This window comes from Phalangium opilio, unplaced genomic scaffold (genome assembly GCF_054372755.1).
Source record: "Phalangium opilio isolate 3A_F unplaced genomic scaffold, DU_Popi_V2 ptg000098l_1, whole genome shotgun sequence".
NCBI classification, from domain to species: domain Eukaryota; kingdom Metazoa; phylum Arthropoda; class Arachnida; order Opiliones; family Phalangiidae; genus Phalangium; species Phalangium opilio.
Window position 1 is genome coordinate 3,179,650 of NW_028324201.1, and position 13,738 is coordinate 3,193,387.

Below are 13,738 nucleotides of genomic sequence, written 5' to 3' on the forward strand. Positions count from 1 at the left end.
TGATTGCAGGCTCATATGGAAGCCGCATCTTGATCGGTGCATCAAGAAGGCCAAAATGCTTTTCTGGAGGACCATGAGCTCTGTCTGCCAGACTTGGGGCCTTAACCCCAAGGCTGTACACTGGCTCTATACTGGGATCATCAGACCCATACGGGGCGCTTGTCTGGTGGACAAGGGTCTGGCTTAAAACGGTGCAGGCTGCCCTGCGCAAGCTTCAAAGGCTTGCCTGCATCGGTGTTACGGGGGTCATGAGATCAACCCCAACTGCTTCCCTGGAGGTGCTCCTTGACATGCTTCCTCTTCATCTTTTTATTCAGGAGGAGGCTGTCATGGGGCCTACAGGCTCCACATTAATGGCTGTTGGGTCCCAAGACTCTGGGATTACAGCCATACGAAGCTCTTCCGGGAGTACGCCGAACTCGAGCCGTCACTAACGATGTGCTCTGACAAAACTGTTACCAGTTTTGACTTCACTAAGCCTTTCAGCATCCACTTTCCCAGTCGGGCCGAGTGGACTAACCTGCTGCCTCTTGGCACCGGAGATGAAACTATTTGGTTCATCGATGGTTCCAAGACTGACTCTGGCTCTGGCGCCGACTATTACTGTCAAACCACAAGGGTCGGTTTTTCTGCTTGCCTGGGCACCTTCGCTAGTGTGTTCCAGGCGGAAATTGCCGCGATCTGTTATTGCGCAGATTACTGTATTACCAAAGGGTATACCGGACGGACTGTGAGAATTTATTCTGACAGTCAGGCCGCTCTGAACGCGCTGAACCAGTGTCAGATTACCTCTCAACTGGTGCGCAGCTGCCTTGATCTGCTAGCGTGACTGGCATCCTGCAACAGGGTTCTGTTGTACTGGGTGCCAGGGAATATCGGATATCATGGCAATGAGCGAGCCGATAGATTTGCGAAAAGGGGTGCGGAGGCCAAGCTCTTGGGGCCGGAGCCGGCCGTCCCCATCCGTTACAGGCACGTCAAACGGTGTCTGCATGACAGGTTGACTGTCATACAAAACCAGCTCTGGCATAACATGGAGGGCCAGAGACAGACAAAACTGTTAGTCAATGGTCCCTGAAGGTCTCGTGCTAGAGACCTAATTTCACTCAGCAGATGGGATATTAGGCTGGCCACCGGTCTTCTGACCGGGCACTGTCGGCTTAATAGGCACCTCCATCTGATGGGTTTTGCCGACGACCCTCTCTGTAGGTCGTGTAAGGAGAAGGAAGAAACATCCGCTCACGTACTTTGCGAGTGCGACTGCTTCGCCTCGCTTAGACTAGAATATTTTGATTCACACACTTTGGAGCCCTCGCGGGTTTCCTCTATTACGGTGGAGCGAATTCTTCGCTACGCTGTGGCCACGGGTCTATTCAAGGCCTGAACACGAAGGTGCACAATATGCCTGTGGCATCAGTGCTAGGGCGCGAGCCCCCTACTCACTAATAATAATAATAATAACGTGTTTGCCAAAACTCCATCCCTAGAAATCAACTTCAAGCGCAACTAAACTTTCTGTAAATAATTCTACCCATCTATTTCCAAGCTTTGGTACTTCATTTCGGAATTATTAATACACAGATGGTCTGCTCAAAGCTTATTGTATTATTTTTTATTTAAATTATGTATTAAGTATTTATTGTTCTACATTTGCGCTGTTCCCGTAACCACCACGAATAGAATTTGCTTCTGTAGTGGCCTGAGATTTTTATCGCAGAATAAACAAATAATGTAATTATCAGCAGGAAAAGTTCTTTTCCATTTTCGTGGTGGGACATTACATTTTCAGATAGTGTTTATGAAAATAGTTTGAAGAATAATTCGATTAAAACAACGGCTACTGATCCAGACAAGAGTATGAAGAGCAAGTAGAAAGGAACGAAGACTTTACTCAGGTCCAAGGCAACGGTGCTTTTCAACGGTCTCTTCCATTTGACTGTTACTATTAAGTAACGCTTCTCAAAAGATATGAAAACTTTCGTTTCGAAAATCGTTTTTAAGCTGAAACAAGACGGTCTTCAAGCCCCTTAATCAGTTAACTATCAAATTCGTAGTCGTGCCGACCTTAGTTGAAGGATTTCGCGCAATTGCGGACATGCTCCTCAACCAAGAGTTGTTGAAAATGAAGTGCAAATAGTCGAAGCCAACATCGTGCTGCGAATAGTAAAGACCTCCGTTCTCCACCAAGTACTTTTTAATCTCAGAAACAGATGTCAAGATTTCTTCCGATACCCAACTCATATAGGATTCGACCATGATTAGAGCATTTTCCCCGAAAATAATTGGAATCTATCAGTCATGCTTCATATAATCCGTTACAGCGCTAATCAGTTTCTCTTCATCTTGTGGTTTTTGATTCTTTGAACAAGTTTTAAGTTACTTCGCATTACATCTTCGTTCCGTTAAGCATTGGTCCTTACAAAAAACCATCGACGAAAGTTAAAAGTTTTTGGGTACGCGACTTCCATATAGTTTCAAGAATATAAGAACTTAATTTTCTTCTTCTAATAGTAAATAGCTTAATGATTATTTGAACTTCATATCTACGTTATTAAAGAAGCAATAGATTTAACATAATAATTCTAATTGAATTCACACGCTAGTGCAATGTTTGACACATTAATATCATAAGTGCATTATGAACCCCTGATAAGTTAAAGAGAAGATTTTAAACGATTCCGTTTGAAGTAGAAAGAAAATTTCCAAAAAATCCAAATTTGTGCTAATCTTGAGTTTCATCCAAATGTAATTTTGGCGTACGAGGCTCATGATACAAAATCTGAATCGATTTAGTTGCTTTTTAAGCTAATTCGGTTCATACGCTTAAATATTTATAGTTAGTTATTTTCATATCATAATGAAATAATGAGAAGACTTAAATTGACATCAATTGAAACGATTCGTGATCAAGATTTTAGAAGAGTGAAAATAGATTTTTGTTTGTGGTTTCAAGGAATTCGATTTCATGTCCTTCGCTTCAGCCTTTAAGCAAAGTGGTTCAAAATTATTTCGATTATGATGGCGGCTACTGTTCCTGACAACATCAAGAAGAGCTAGTAGAAAGGAACGCTGACGCTGCTCAGGTCCAAATCAGTCGTGCTGTTCGACGGTCTCTTCCACTTGACTTGTTCAACTAAGTAATGCTTCTCAAAATCCAGATATTTCAAAACTTGAGTTTCGAACAAAGGTTCAAAGCTGCAATAATAATCTCATCAGGTGCGTTAATCATATTGCCCTGAAATTCGTACGGACCTTAGTTGGAGGTTTTCGTGCAATTGCGGACTTCTTCTCAACCAAGAGACGTTGAAAATGTAGTGCGTGTAGTCGAAGCTTAGTGCTTGCTCCGAAAAGTAAAAACCTCCGTTTTCCGCCCAGAATTTATTACTCTCGAGATCAAAAGTCAGAAATTCTCCCATCGTCCAAGTCAGAAGGGAATCGGATATTATGAGAGCTTTTTCCCCCGATAGAATCGGATTGTATCCCGCAAGAACGAAATAATCAGTACTAGACGTAAACAGTTTCTCCTAATCCTGCGCTTCAAGCCATTCCTTTACATTTGGGTCGTGGTCTGCCTATAGATACGCATCAATGACATGAGAATAATGGAGGACTTACCACGGAAACGCCTAATTACCAAAACTTGAAGGTAGTCGAATGTTTCAGAATCTTCTATTATTATAGGTGGAATTCCCGATTTGATCAAGTCCGAGAGAGTGTCGATGTAATTGTAGCTTTCCGTCGAGAACTCCGTCCGCAAAAAACAACCCAAGAAAAGCAGAATGAAAGTCACTCCTATCAGCCACGAGGAAGTGAGCAGACGACAAGTAATGTGGGGCAAAACGGATGGAATCGCTACAAAGCATAATTATATCATTTAATTAATAACATGATTAGAGCGAGAGCCATTAAAGGGTAGATAATATCTGGTAATGGGATCTTTTACACGAGCACTTAACCGATTACGTTCTGCGCACAAGAGCGACGCGTTCTCCCAGACGTTATCCAGGGTTTCTCGGGCCATTTTCTTGACAACTTTCTTGGTGGGCAACGATTTGTATTTGTTGGATGTGATGGAGTGAAAGACGAGCAAAAGTGACAGAAGGACCAAGGCTGACCCCAATAAAATCACCACCTAATTGAAACGAATGAAATTCAATGATCCGGGTAGTGTACTTAAGAAAAGGTTACTTGAGCGTCCATATTTAAGAAAGAAAAGGAAGTGGTGAAGACTTTTTTGGGGGGACCGGACACGATAATCGTTCTGGCCCTCGTGACCAACGGAGACGGACTGAAATATTTCTCTCGATCGTAGAAAAATGAGCTTGGCTGAACTTTTGTGAAAACATTAGCGTTCTAAATGAGAGGGTTAAAAAAGTGCCTTTATGGATATGCAAATTTCTATCTGATTTCTGTTTGACGTACTTTGAAAACATTAGGAGTAGTATATATATCATTATAATCCAAATCGCTCACTTTAGACCCTTCGAAAACCAATCTAAAATTATCGAAAGAATTAAATTGAGATATTATGATTTATAAGTATGAATCTAATAACCACCAGTTTTAAGACGTCGTTTCAATTTAATCGAGTCGTAAAGGGCGAATTATCTTCAGATAATCGAGTATTCTTGGGAAAACGAGCGCGTTAACACAATTCTTTCTCGTTCGACCCAATTACTCGAATCGAATAGCGAGTGGTATGAAAAATACTTCATGTTGAGGGATCGTTTCAGATAATCCGCCGTGTTATTGGCTCTCAGACTCCCAAGTTTCCGGAAAAGAAATATTGAAACTTCAACTGCCATCATGATAATGAATTGGTGGAAACGCGAGACCGAATGTTGATAATCTCACCGTAATTGTCGATACATTTATTGGTGTTTCTTGGGCGTACCTATAATGAATAGTTTTAAAAAATCGACAGTAACATGTATGATTTGAAAATTCAAATTCTTGATACTTGTATTTAAAATATCGATCATTTCCCATAAATTCAAATTGATTCATCGCCATTTTGAAGTCCAAATTATTCGTTGCAAGTGCAATCCGAAACCCTCAAAGGCTGTAAAGAGTTGCTGATAGGTTTTCGATTGTTATTAAGTAACAGCGGAAAAACCAAAATGCTTAACCTCGCTTGCTGTTCAACCACTCAAGAAAAGCTCAAACATCTAAACAAATAAAGCCTTATTATTTTAAAGTTTCCAGTTATGTATGAGATTTTTCCAGTAAAAAACGGGAAGAATTGGAAAGATTAGTCTTGAAAATAGAGCTTCGGAGTTACCAGTTTTAAGCTAATGCGCCACGAGAAATTTGTTAGTAAAAAGGCAGGGCGTTAGGCGATTGGTCGGAGGACCTTCTTTAAAAATATCCTTAAAATCTGAACCTAATTTGAATCTTAAAATCTTCCAGAAGTATTTCCTGAATGTTTGACTATGCAGACTGGTCTTATAATTAGTAGAAGAATCGACAAAAAATCACTTGATTTTCTACTTCACCCTCCCTTTAAAGCTTGACTCGCTAAAGAAGTAAATGCGGTTCACTCATATGACGTCTAAAACCCATATAGTCTGGTCAATATGGTTTCTACTGTTGTGGATAACAACTGTACTCAATCGCACCTTTAGAAGGAGCACAATTTAACATTCCTTTCCATTTTCACGGCGGAACATTACATTTTCAGATAGTGTTTATGAAAATTGTTTGAAGAATAATTCGATTATAACAACGGCTACTGATCCAGACAAGAGTATGAAGAGCAAGTAGAAAGGAACGAAGACTTTACTCAGGTCCAAGGCAACGGTGCTTTTCAACGGTGTCTTCCATTTGACTGTTTCTATTAAGTAACGCTTCTCGAAAGATATGAAAACTTTCGTTTCGAAAATCGTTTTAAAGCTGAAACAAGACGGTCTTCAAGCCCCTTAATCAGTTTAGTATCAAATTCGTAGTCGTACCGACCTTAGTTGAAGGTTTTCGCGCAATTGCGGACTGCTCCTCAACCAAGAGGTGTTGAAAATGAAGTGCAAATAGACGTAGCCAACTTCGTGCTGCGAATTATAAAGACCTACGTTCTCCACCAAGAACTTTTTATTCTCAGGATCAGATGTCAGGATTTCTCCTATTATCCAATTCAGATTGGGATCCTCAGTTATTAGAGCTTTTTCCACGATAGTAATCGGAATGTATCCGTCAAGTTTGGTTTAATCCGTTGCAACACGAATCAGTTTCTCTTCATGTTGCGCTTCTAACCATTCCTGAACTTCTGGGTCCTGGGCTGCCTAAAGATGCGCACCAATAACATCAGAGGAATAGATTAACTTAACGCTGAAACGACTATCTACCAAATATTTTAGAAAGTAGAGAGTTCCGCTCCCTTTTATCATTATCGGTGCAATTCCCGATTTGATCAAGTCCGAGAGAGTGTCGATGTAATTGTAGCTTTCCGTCGAGAACTCCGTCCGCAAAAAACAACCCAAGAAAAGCAGAATGAAAGTCACTCCTATCAGCCACGAGGAAGTGAGCAGACGACAAGTAATGTGGGGCAAAACGGAGGGAATCGCTGAAGGAAACAAAATTATTACATTTGCATAATATCATGCGCCAGTCATTAAGGGGAAGACAATCTCCTTCACGAATTCTTTCCAAATATAGGTTTGCACTGAATTTCTTACGTTCTGCGCACAAGAGCGACGCGTTCTCCCAGACATTTCCCACGGTTTCTTGGGCCATTTTCTCGACAACTTTCTAGGTGGGCAACGATTTGTATTTGTTGGTTACGATGGAGTGAACGACGAGCAAAATTGACAGAAGGACCAAGGTTGACCCCATTAAAATTAGCACCTATTTGAAAAAGGAATGTAACCCAATGATTTATGTATTGTACTTGAGCAAAATATACATTAGTGTCCATATTTAAGAAGGCAAAGGTTGTGGTCAAGACTTTCTTTGGGGGACCGGACACTATAATCGTCCTAGCCGTTCTGATAGCTGGAGATGGGCTGAAATATTTCTCTCGACCGTAGAAAAATGAGCTTGGTGATTTCGTATGATAGCATTGACATATTAAATGAGAGGATTATTTAAAACGTGTTATTATGTGTATTTAAATTTTTTCTGATTTCTTTTTGACGTACGTTTAAACATTCTGGAGCATTATAAATTTTATGAGACTGGTCAACGTTCACTTTATGCCCTTCGAAAATCACCCTAAAATCATCGAAAAAGTCAAATTACAGGAAGAAATAAACTTATTAAAAAAGTCTTGTGAAAAATACTTAATGTTGGAGGATCGTTTCAAATAATCCGAAGTAATTTTGTAAAATGATGCGAGGCTCTCAATCTCCCAAGTTTCCTGACAATAATTATTTAAGTTTAATTGACATCAGGAAAAATATTGTTGATAAACTCACCGTAATTGTCGATATATTTATTGGAATTTCTTGGGCATACTTATGAAGAGAAATTTTAAAAACTGACGGTAACATTTAAGATTTCAAATTCTAGATACTTGTATATAAAATATCGATTATTTCCCATAAATTCAAATTCTGTTTCCGCCATTCTTCCGGTAAACTTAAATCCTAGTACGAATTCGAACGTTAAAATCAAATTATCTACGAACGTTGATAATTTTAAAGAATTGTGATAGAACTTTGTATTCGCCTTTGAGTACGGAGTTTGGGTTATGCGTCAATAACACCACTTAACCTTTGTTGTTGTAAACCACACATTCGCTGTTGCTAGGGTAACTGAATTGAAAATAGTGAATATTTAGAAAAAATCTTGAAGAATTGACACGATATAAAAATAAATTTAAATTCGATGATTACTTTTTTCGACGGCCCATCAAATCTGGTCAATATTTTTGCAATTAAACCAAGATGACAAGAGTTGCGAAAGTTAAACGTTGGAAGAATATAATCAAATTCTTCAATTCGGGTATAATTACCAATTCTAAAATTAAATTTCTTCTATTGTTTATCATGGCAGATTTTCCAATTACACAACTATTGTCGTTCGATTGTTTAGTGGAAAATAATGTAGGTTATGTTTTAAGGCCGATTCAGACTACACTAAAATCATCACACGATCACGTCGGTGAATTATTTATACTCGCTTAATCAAACTGTTCACACGTGACTACGTCTACGTAAAAGATTTGCGGTTTTAAATTGAAAATTTTCTGTTTCTCTGAAAATGAATTGGCGGAGACGCGAGACCGAATATTGATAAACTCACCAATATTGTCGATACATTTATTGGTGTTTCTTGGGCATATCAATAATTAGTTATTCTTAAAAGTCGAAGATAACATTTAAGACTTGAAAATTTAAATTATACCTGTATTTGAGATATCGATTATTTCCCATAAATTCAAGTTCTGTTTTCGTCATTTTTGCGTTCCACTTAAATCGTTGTGCGGTTTCGAAAATTGAAGATAATAGTAGCAAGCCTGATCTAGAAGAAATAGTAGTTTAAGATTGTTAACCGCACACTCGCTGGTGCTCTTTTAACTGTTCCTAGGGTAACTGAAATGAAGACAGTGAATATTTAGAAGAAATCTTGAAGCTTGACGCGATCTAAAAGTGAATTTTATTTCGATTATTACTTTTTTTCGACGCCTCAGAGTATCTGGTCAATTTTTTTTAATTTAATAAAACCATTAGTAGAATTGTGGTTAGTTTGAATTGTAAAAAAACTAATCAAATTTTCTACGGAAATCATTTCCGCTATTGTTTATCATGGAAGAGACATTATGACATTATGGTTGGTAGGTTTTCCAATTAGATGCCTATTGTCGTTCGACTGCTTACTAGAAAATAATGTAGGTCAGGTTTTAAGGCCCATTCAGACCGAGTAAAATCATCTTACGATCACGTGATTGAAGCCTATATAGGCTGGGCAGTATAATCTCTGTTTTTACCCTATTTATAGTATGTTCAAAATTACTATAGGCATTTTTAAACGATACAACTTTTCTACTCATTAAGATGAGTCAACTTGAGTTGAGTAAACTGGTGGGGTCGTGTAAACGTAAGTAGTACAAGTTAAATCACCATATTAAAAATTTATCGTTGACCAATTTTTGCTGACTAAAGTTTTTGACCCATCTTTTATGTATTGTTGCACTAGCTATTTAGTCAGTTCTGTGGTTTCCAATCCAGGGAGAAGATATGAAACCGTGGATCTATTAAACACTGAATGGGTTGGGTAAAGTGTACGCATTCTCGATAAAACTGATCCAGGTAGATAAGAAATAAGACAAATTTAGTGTTAGACACCACCGAAAGCGCGGTCAAGTTTTGAACTGTAAATGCCGGACTCGTGCAACAGAGGTCGCGGTATTGCAAAACTAAAAGTGTAAAGTTTTTCTTGTTGACTCATGTTTCAGTCTTTTTTCTCTCTTTCGTTCGTTGGTAATAAAACTACTTCTGTTATTGTATTGAACCACGCCAGTCGTATTATTTCTAGGCTTAGCTCGTTTCATTTTCTAACATTTAGTTGTGATTCGATTGCTAATAAATTTCGCACTCGAGTGCCAATTTTTATTCGTAATAATATCACAAGCACATAATAACCCATTACGAATTAGGGTAGATTTAAAATTATGTAACGTGTGTAATATTTTTAGAAGCAGAAAATGTAAATTGTATTTTAGATTTCGTGTCGTTACATACTAAATTTTCAGCGTTTAAGCAAATCGTTTGAAGATTATTTCGGTGATAGCCACGGCTACTGTTCCTGACAACAGCATGAGAAGGAAGTAGAACGGAACGCTGACGCTACTCAGGTCCAAATCAGTCGTGCTTTTCAACGGTCTCTTCCAATTGACTTGTTCAATCACGTAATCATTTTCAAGATACAGATACTTGAAAACTTGCGTTTCGAAAATTGGTTCCATGCTGTAATAAAAACATTGATCAAGCGCTTTAATCGGTTTACTATAAGCAATTAGTACCGACATCAGTTGCAGGTTTTCGTGCATTTGCTGTGAGCCTCTCAACCAAGTGGTGTTGAAAATGAGGTGCGAGTAGTCTAACCCAAGGTCGTGCCGCGAAAAGTAAAGACCTCCGTTTTCTGCCAAGAACTTTGTACTTTCGGAATCAGATGACAGGTATTCCCCCAAGAACCATAAAAAATATGGGTCCACCGCGATTAGACATTTTTCCTTAGAAATAATCGGAATGTATCCATCAACGTTCCCATAATCCATTCGAGAACCGAAGAGTTTCTCTTGATCTAGTGTCTCTAGCCATTCTTTAACAACTTTATCTTGGGTTGCCTATAGATTCGCATCAATGACGTTAAAAGAATGGAGGACTTAACACGACAACGGCTATATTTACCAAACATTTCAGATAATCGAAAGTTTGGCTTTCTTTGAGAACTATAGGTGGAATTCCCGCTTTGATCAAGTCCGAGAGGGTGTCGATGTAATTGTAGCTTTCCGTCGTGAACTTCGTCCGCAAGAAACAACCCAAGAAAAACAGAATGAAAGTCACTCCGATCAGCCACGACGCAGCCATCGGACGACAAGTAATGTGCGGAAAAATGGAGGGAATCGCTATAGGGAACATAATTATGTCTGTCGTTATGGCAACACAATCTCTGGTAATAATTCCATACGTTCGGCGCACAAGAGCGAGGCGTTCTCCCAAACATTTTTTAGAGTTTCTTTTGCCAATTTCTTGACAACTTCCTTGGTGGGCAAAGACTTGTATTTCTTGGTTACGATGGAGTAAATGACGAGCAAAAGTGACAGAAATACCAAGGTAAATCCCAATAAAATCACCACCTAATTGAACCAAGAATGTAATTCAATGAAATGGATATTGAATGGATTGTAATTGCAAATTTTACTGGAGTGTCCATGTTTAAGAATGACAAGGAAATTGACGTGACTTTCTTCGGAGCCACGGACACGATGACCGTCCTGACTGTTTGGAAAACCGGAGCTGGACTGAAATATTCTTGTCGGCCCTCGAAAAATGATCGTGGCTCTGGTATCATCATAATATTTGCTTTCTAAACAAACAAGAGTGATTAAAATTTCTATATCTGTTTACCCTTATTTCTCTTTCTCTTACGTTGAAAAAATCAGGCGCGGTGGATATTTTAGAAAGCTCATTATTGGCCACTTTATGCTCTTCGTAAATTGACCTGAAACCATAAGATCATAATTTTCCATAAGTCAATGCATTTTGTTGCATGTTGCTAGAATGGTGCTTTTTCATTTCGATTGTGATAGATGATTTCTATACGAAACCCGATTTGATTAATCGAATATTGGAAGAATATTTTCAAATTTTGCTTTTAATCGTTATAAATTTCGAATAATCGTCAATTTAATACGTTTAAAATTATTCTAGTCGATATAGGCAAGTAATATTAAAATTATGGAATATTCGCAGCACCCATTTGACCGAACCAGCGAGAAATAGTTTGTTAACACGAGTATTTCTGACTAGGGATGCAACGATTCGTAATTTTTCGGAATCGGCCGATTCGATGCATCGGTCTCTAAAAAATCGGCTTCGGCCGATTAATCGGCCGAAGCCTCAAGGTTATACGTTTTAGGCATTAGTATAGGAGTGCTACTTGTCAAAAATGTTAAAGGACAATAATCTATCTGGTTTGGTTTCCGAGATACTAGTTCATTTTGTTCAACACACATTTTGTCCATTCTTTCTGCTACAACTTAAAGCGGAAATCTGCTCAATATTGCCCCTTGACTTATACTTCACCTCTAGACACCAAAAAAAGAGAGAAAATGTGCTGCCACCTATAACTTTAAAATTTCGTTTATGAGCAGGGCTATTTTTTTGGTACCAGTCCTGGAAATAAGCTTATTTTCGTTCACCTTCACCCCTCCCCCACTCCCCACCACGCCAATTCCACAGCAGACGATGTTTGGGTTTCAGGACAGAAACTCGATTTAGTAGAAGATAAAAATATTTCGTTTATCATGAAAAAAACCGAAAATGAACTGTTTTCCATTGTTAAATGTGAATGTGGAGACGCTTCGCTAACGTAAATAAAATACATAAAGGCAAAGTTTATTAAAATTTTTATTTTAATCCTTTTTGGCTAAATTGAAGAATAGCCCCTGCTCTTCCAAACATAATAAATCATATACCAAAAGAAAGCTTACGCCTTCCTCTATTCATTGCACACCATTATAATCAGCGCAAACAATAATTAACATTAAAAACTAATTATATATATATAGCAGTGCCAAGGGCTTTGCCGGAACTCGCTATGATGATACACGCGTCCGGTACCAAAAATATAAATACAATTATAGTTTCAAACATTCGAAGTTTCAGTGATCAAAGAATCGCATTTTTAAAAATACAAACCGCACCTAACCAAACCAAACCTAAAATAACGTCTATTTTTTTGCCGCTCCATGGTTATTTACAATGCAATAATACAGTATGTGAAAATCAGTACTTTCCCGACTCCCATCGCTAGAGAATGTGATAATTATTGCAATTTTCAAAGGAAAACTTACTTGGTCATAGGTCATTTTCTCTGATTTTATTATATTCATGACAATTTCCTTACTCTGACGCAAATGAAGCCTATGAACACCTTTTGTAATAATTAAATAATAACAGCGTGAAACTCAAATTCCAAAAATTTTATTTTTGGAATTTAATTGCGACGTTATGGGCTCTCAAAAGTAGGCCGAAAAACAAGGAGATTTTGCAGATTTATAGCACTAGTATTGTGGTTTTGACCCAATTGTTTTCGATTATTGAGCACAAGGCAATGATCGAAATAAGTTCAAACCTAGTGGAAGACCGTGAACGTGTTAAACGGCCAAAAGCGTTAATCCCTTTGTTTTTATTAATGATTGTAATTAAAGGTAAGGAAAGTAGCTCAGATATCGGTTACTTGTTTGTTCAGATGTACTGGTAACTGACCAGTCTTTTATTCTTTATTTCAATTAGACACATTATTTTTACAATAGAGAGTTTAAGCATCCCCTTAACGAGTACGTGTAGCTACCTTCCACAGTGCATTAGACCAATGCATTGTCAAAGGTGGCTACACGTACGCGTGTAGGGGATGCTTAAACTCTCTAATAATTCGAATGAACCCCTTAAATTTTACAATAAATCGAATCGAACCCATTAATTTTACAATAATTCAAATAGAACCCATTACATTTACAATAATTCGAATTAAACCCATTACATTTACAATTATTCGAATTGAACCCATTACATTTACTATAATTCGAATTGAACCCATTACATTTACAATAATTCGAATTGAACCCATTACATTTACAATAATTCGAATGAACCCCATTACATTTACAATAATTCGAATCGAACCCCATTACATTTACAATAATTCGAATGAAACCCAATTACATTTTTCTACAAAAACTGTTCAAAATAAGCACCATCAACGTTTAAGCAAACTTGCGCGCGTCGTTTGAAAGATTCACGAGCACGTTCGAAGATTCGTGACGTGTTACGGATGCTAACACATCCATCAATTAATTACCCTTTGTCGTAAGTCTTCGAAATCGCGAACTTCACTTCGGTATACCAAGTCCTTGAGATGGCCACAAAGAAAAAAATCGCATGGGTTGAGATCGGGAGATGTTGCTGGCCACGCAACAGTTCCGCCTCGACCTATCCACCCCGATCCGGGGAAACGCGACATCAAGATATCCTCTAACTTGAAGATTAAAATGGGGCGGTGCGCCATCGTGCATGAACCA

The 13,738-nt window shown here is 38.3% G+C and overlaps 2 protein-coding genes and 2 long non-coding RNA genes across 4 annotated transcripts in view; all 4 read right to left on the reverse strand.

Moving 5' to 3' along the window:
• LOC149634491 (multidrug resistance-associated protein 1-like) overlaps positions 1-13,738 on the reverse strand; it is a 265,543-nt gene that overhangs the window by 132,108 nt on the left and 119,697 nt on the right. The gene's annotated exons all lie outside the window — the stretch shown is intronic.
• On the reverse strand, positions 1,589-6,438 carry LOC149634495 (uncharacterized). Its single transcript, XM_089850962.1, has 10 exons — positions 6,339-6,438; positions 5,956-6,275; positions 4,961-5,892; positions 4,559-4,894; positions 4,423-4,495; positions 4,189-4,353; positions 3,964-4,132; positions 3,635-3,852; positions 3,253-3,572; positions 1,589-3,195 (listed from the first exon to the last, which is right to left on the reverse strand). The coding sequence occupies exons 6-9, from the start codon at positions 4,198-4,200 to the stop codon at positions 3,525-3,527; spliced, it is 447 nt and encodes a 148-aa protein (XP_089707088.1). The 5' UTR covers positions 4,201-4,353; positions 4,423-4,495; positions 4,559-4,894; positions 4,961-5,892; positions 5,956-6,275; positions 6,339-6,438; the 3' UTR covers positions 1,589-3,195; positions 3,253-3,524.
• On the reverse strand, positions 6,463-6,996 carry LOC149634496 (uncharacterized). Its single transcript, XR_016373609.1, has 3 exons — positions 6,896-6,996; positions 6,669-6,837; positions 6,463-6,556 (listed from the first exon to the last, which is right to left on the reverse strand). It is a non-coding gene; the product is annotated as an uncharacterized LOC149634496 (long non-coding RNA).
• On the reverse strand, positions 7,077-7,569 carry LOC149634497 (uncharacterized). The gene is made up of 3 exons (XR_016373586.1): positions 7,407-7,569; positions 7,272-7,348; positions 7,077-7,203 (listed from the first exon to the last, which is right to left on the reverse strand). It is a non-coding gene; the product is annotated as an uncharacterized LOC149634497 (long non-coding RNA).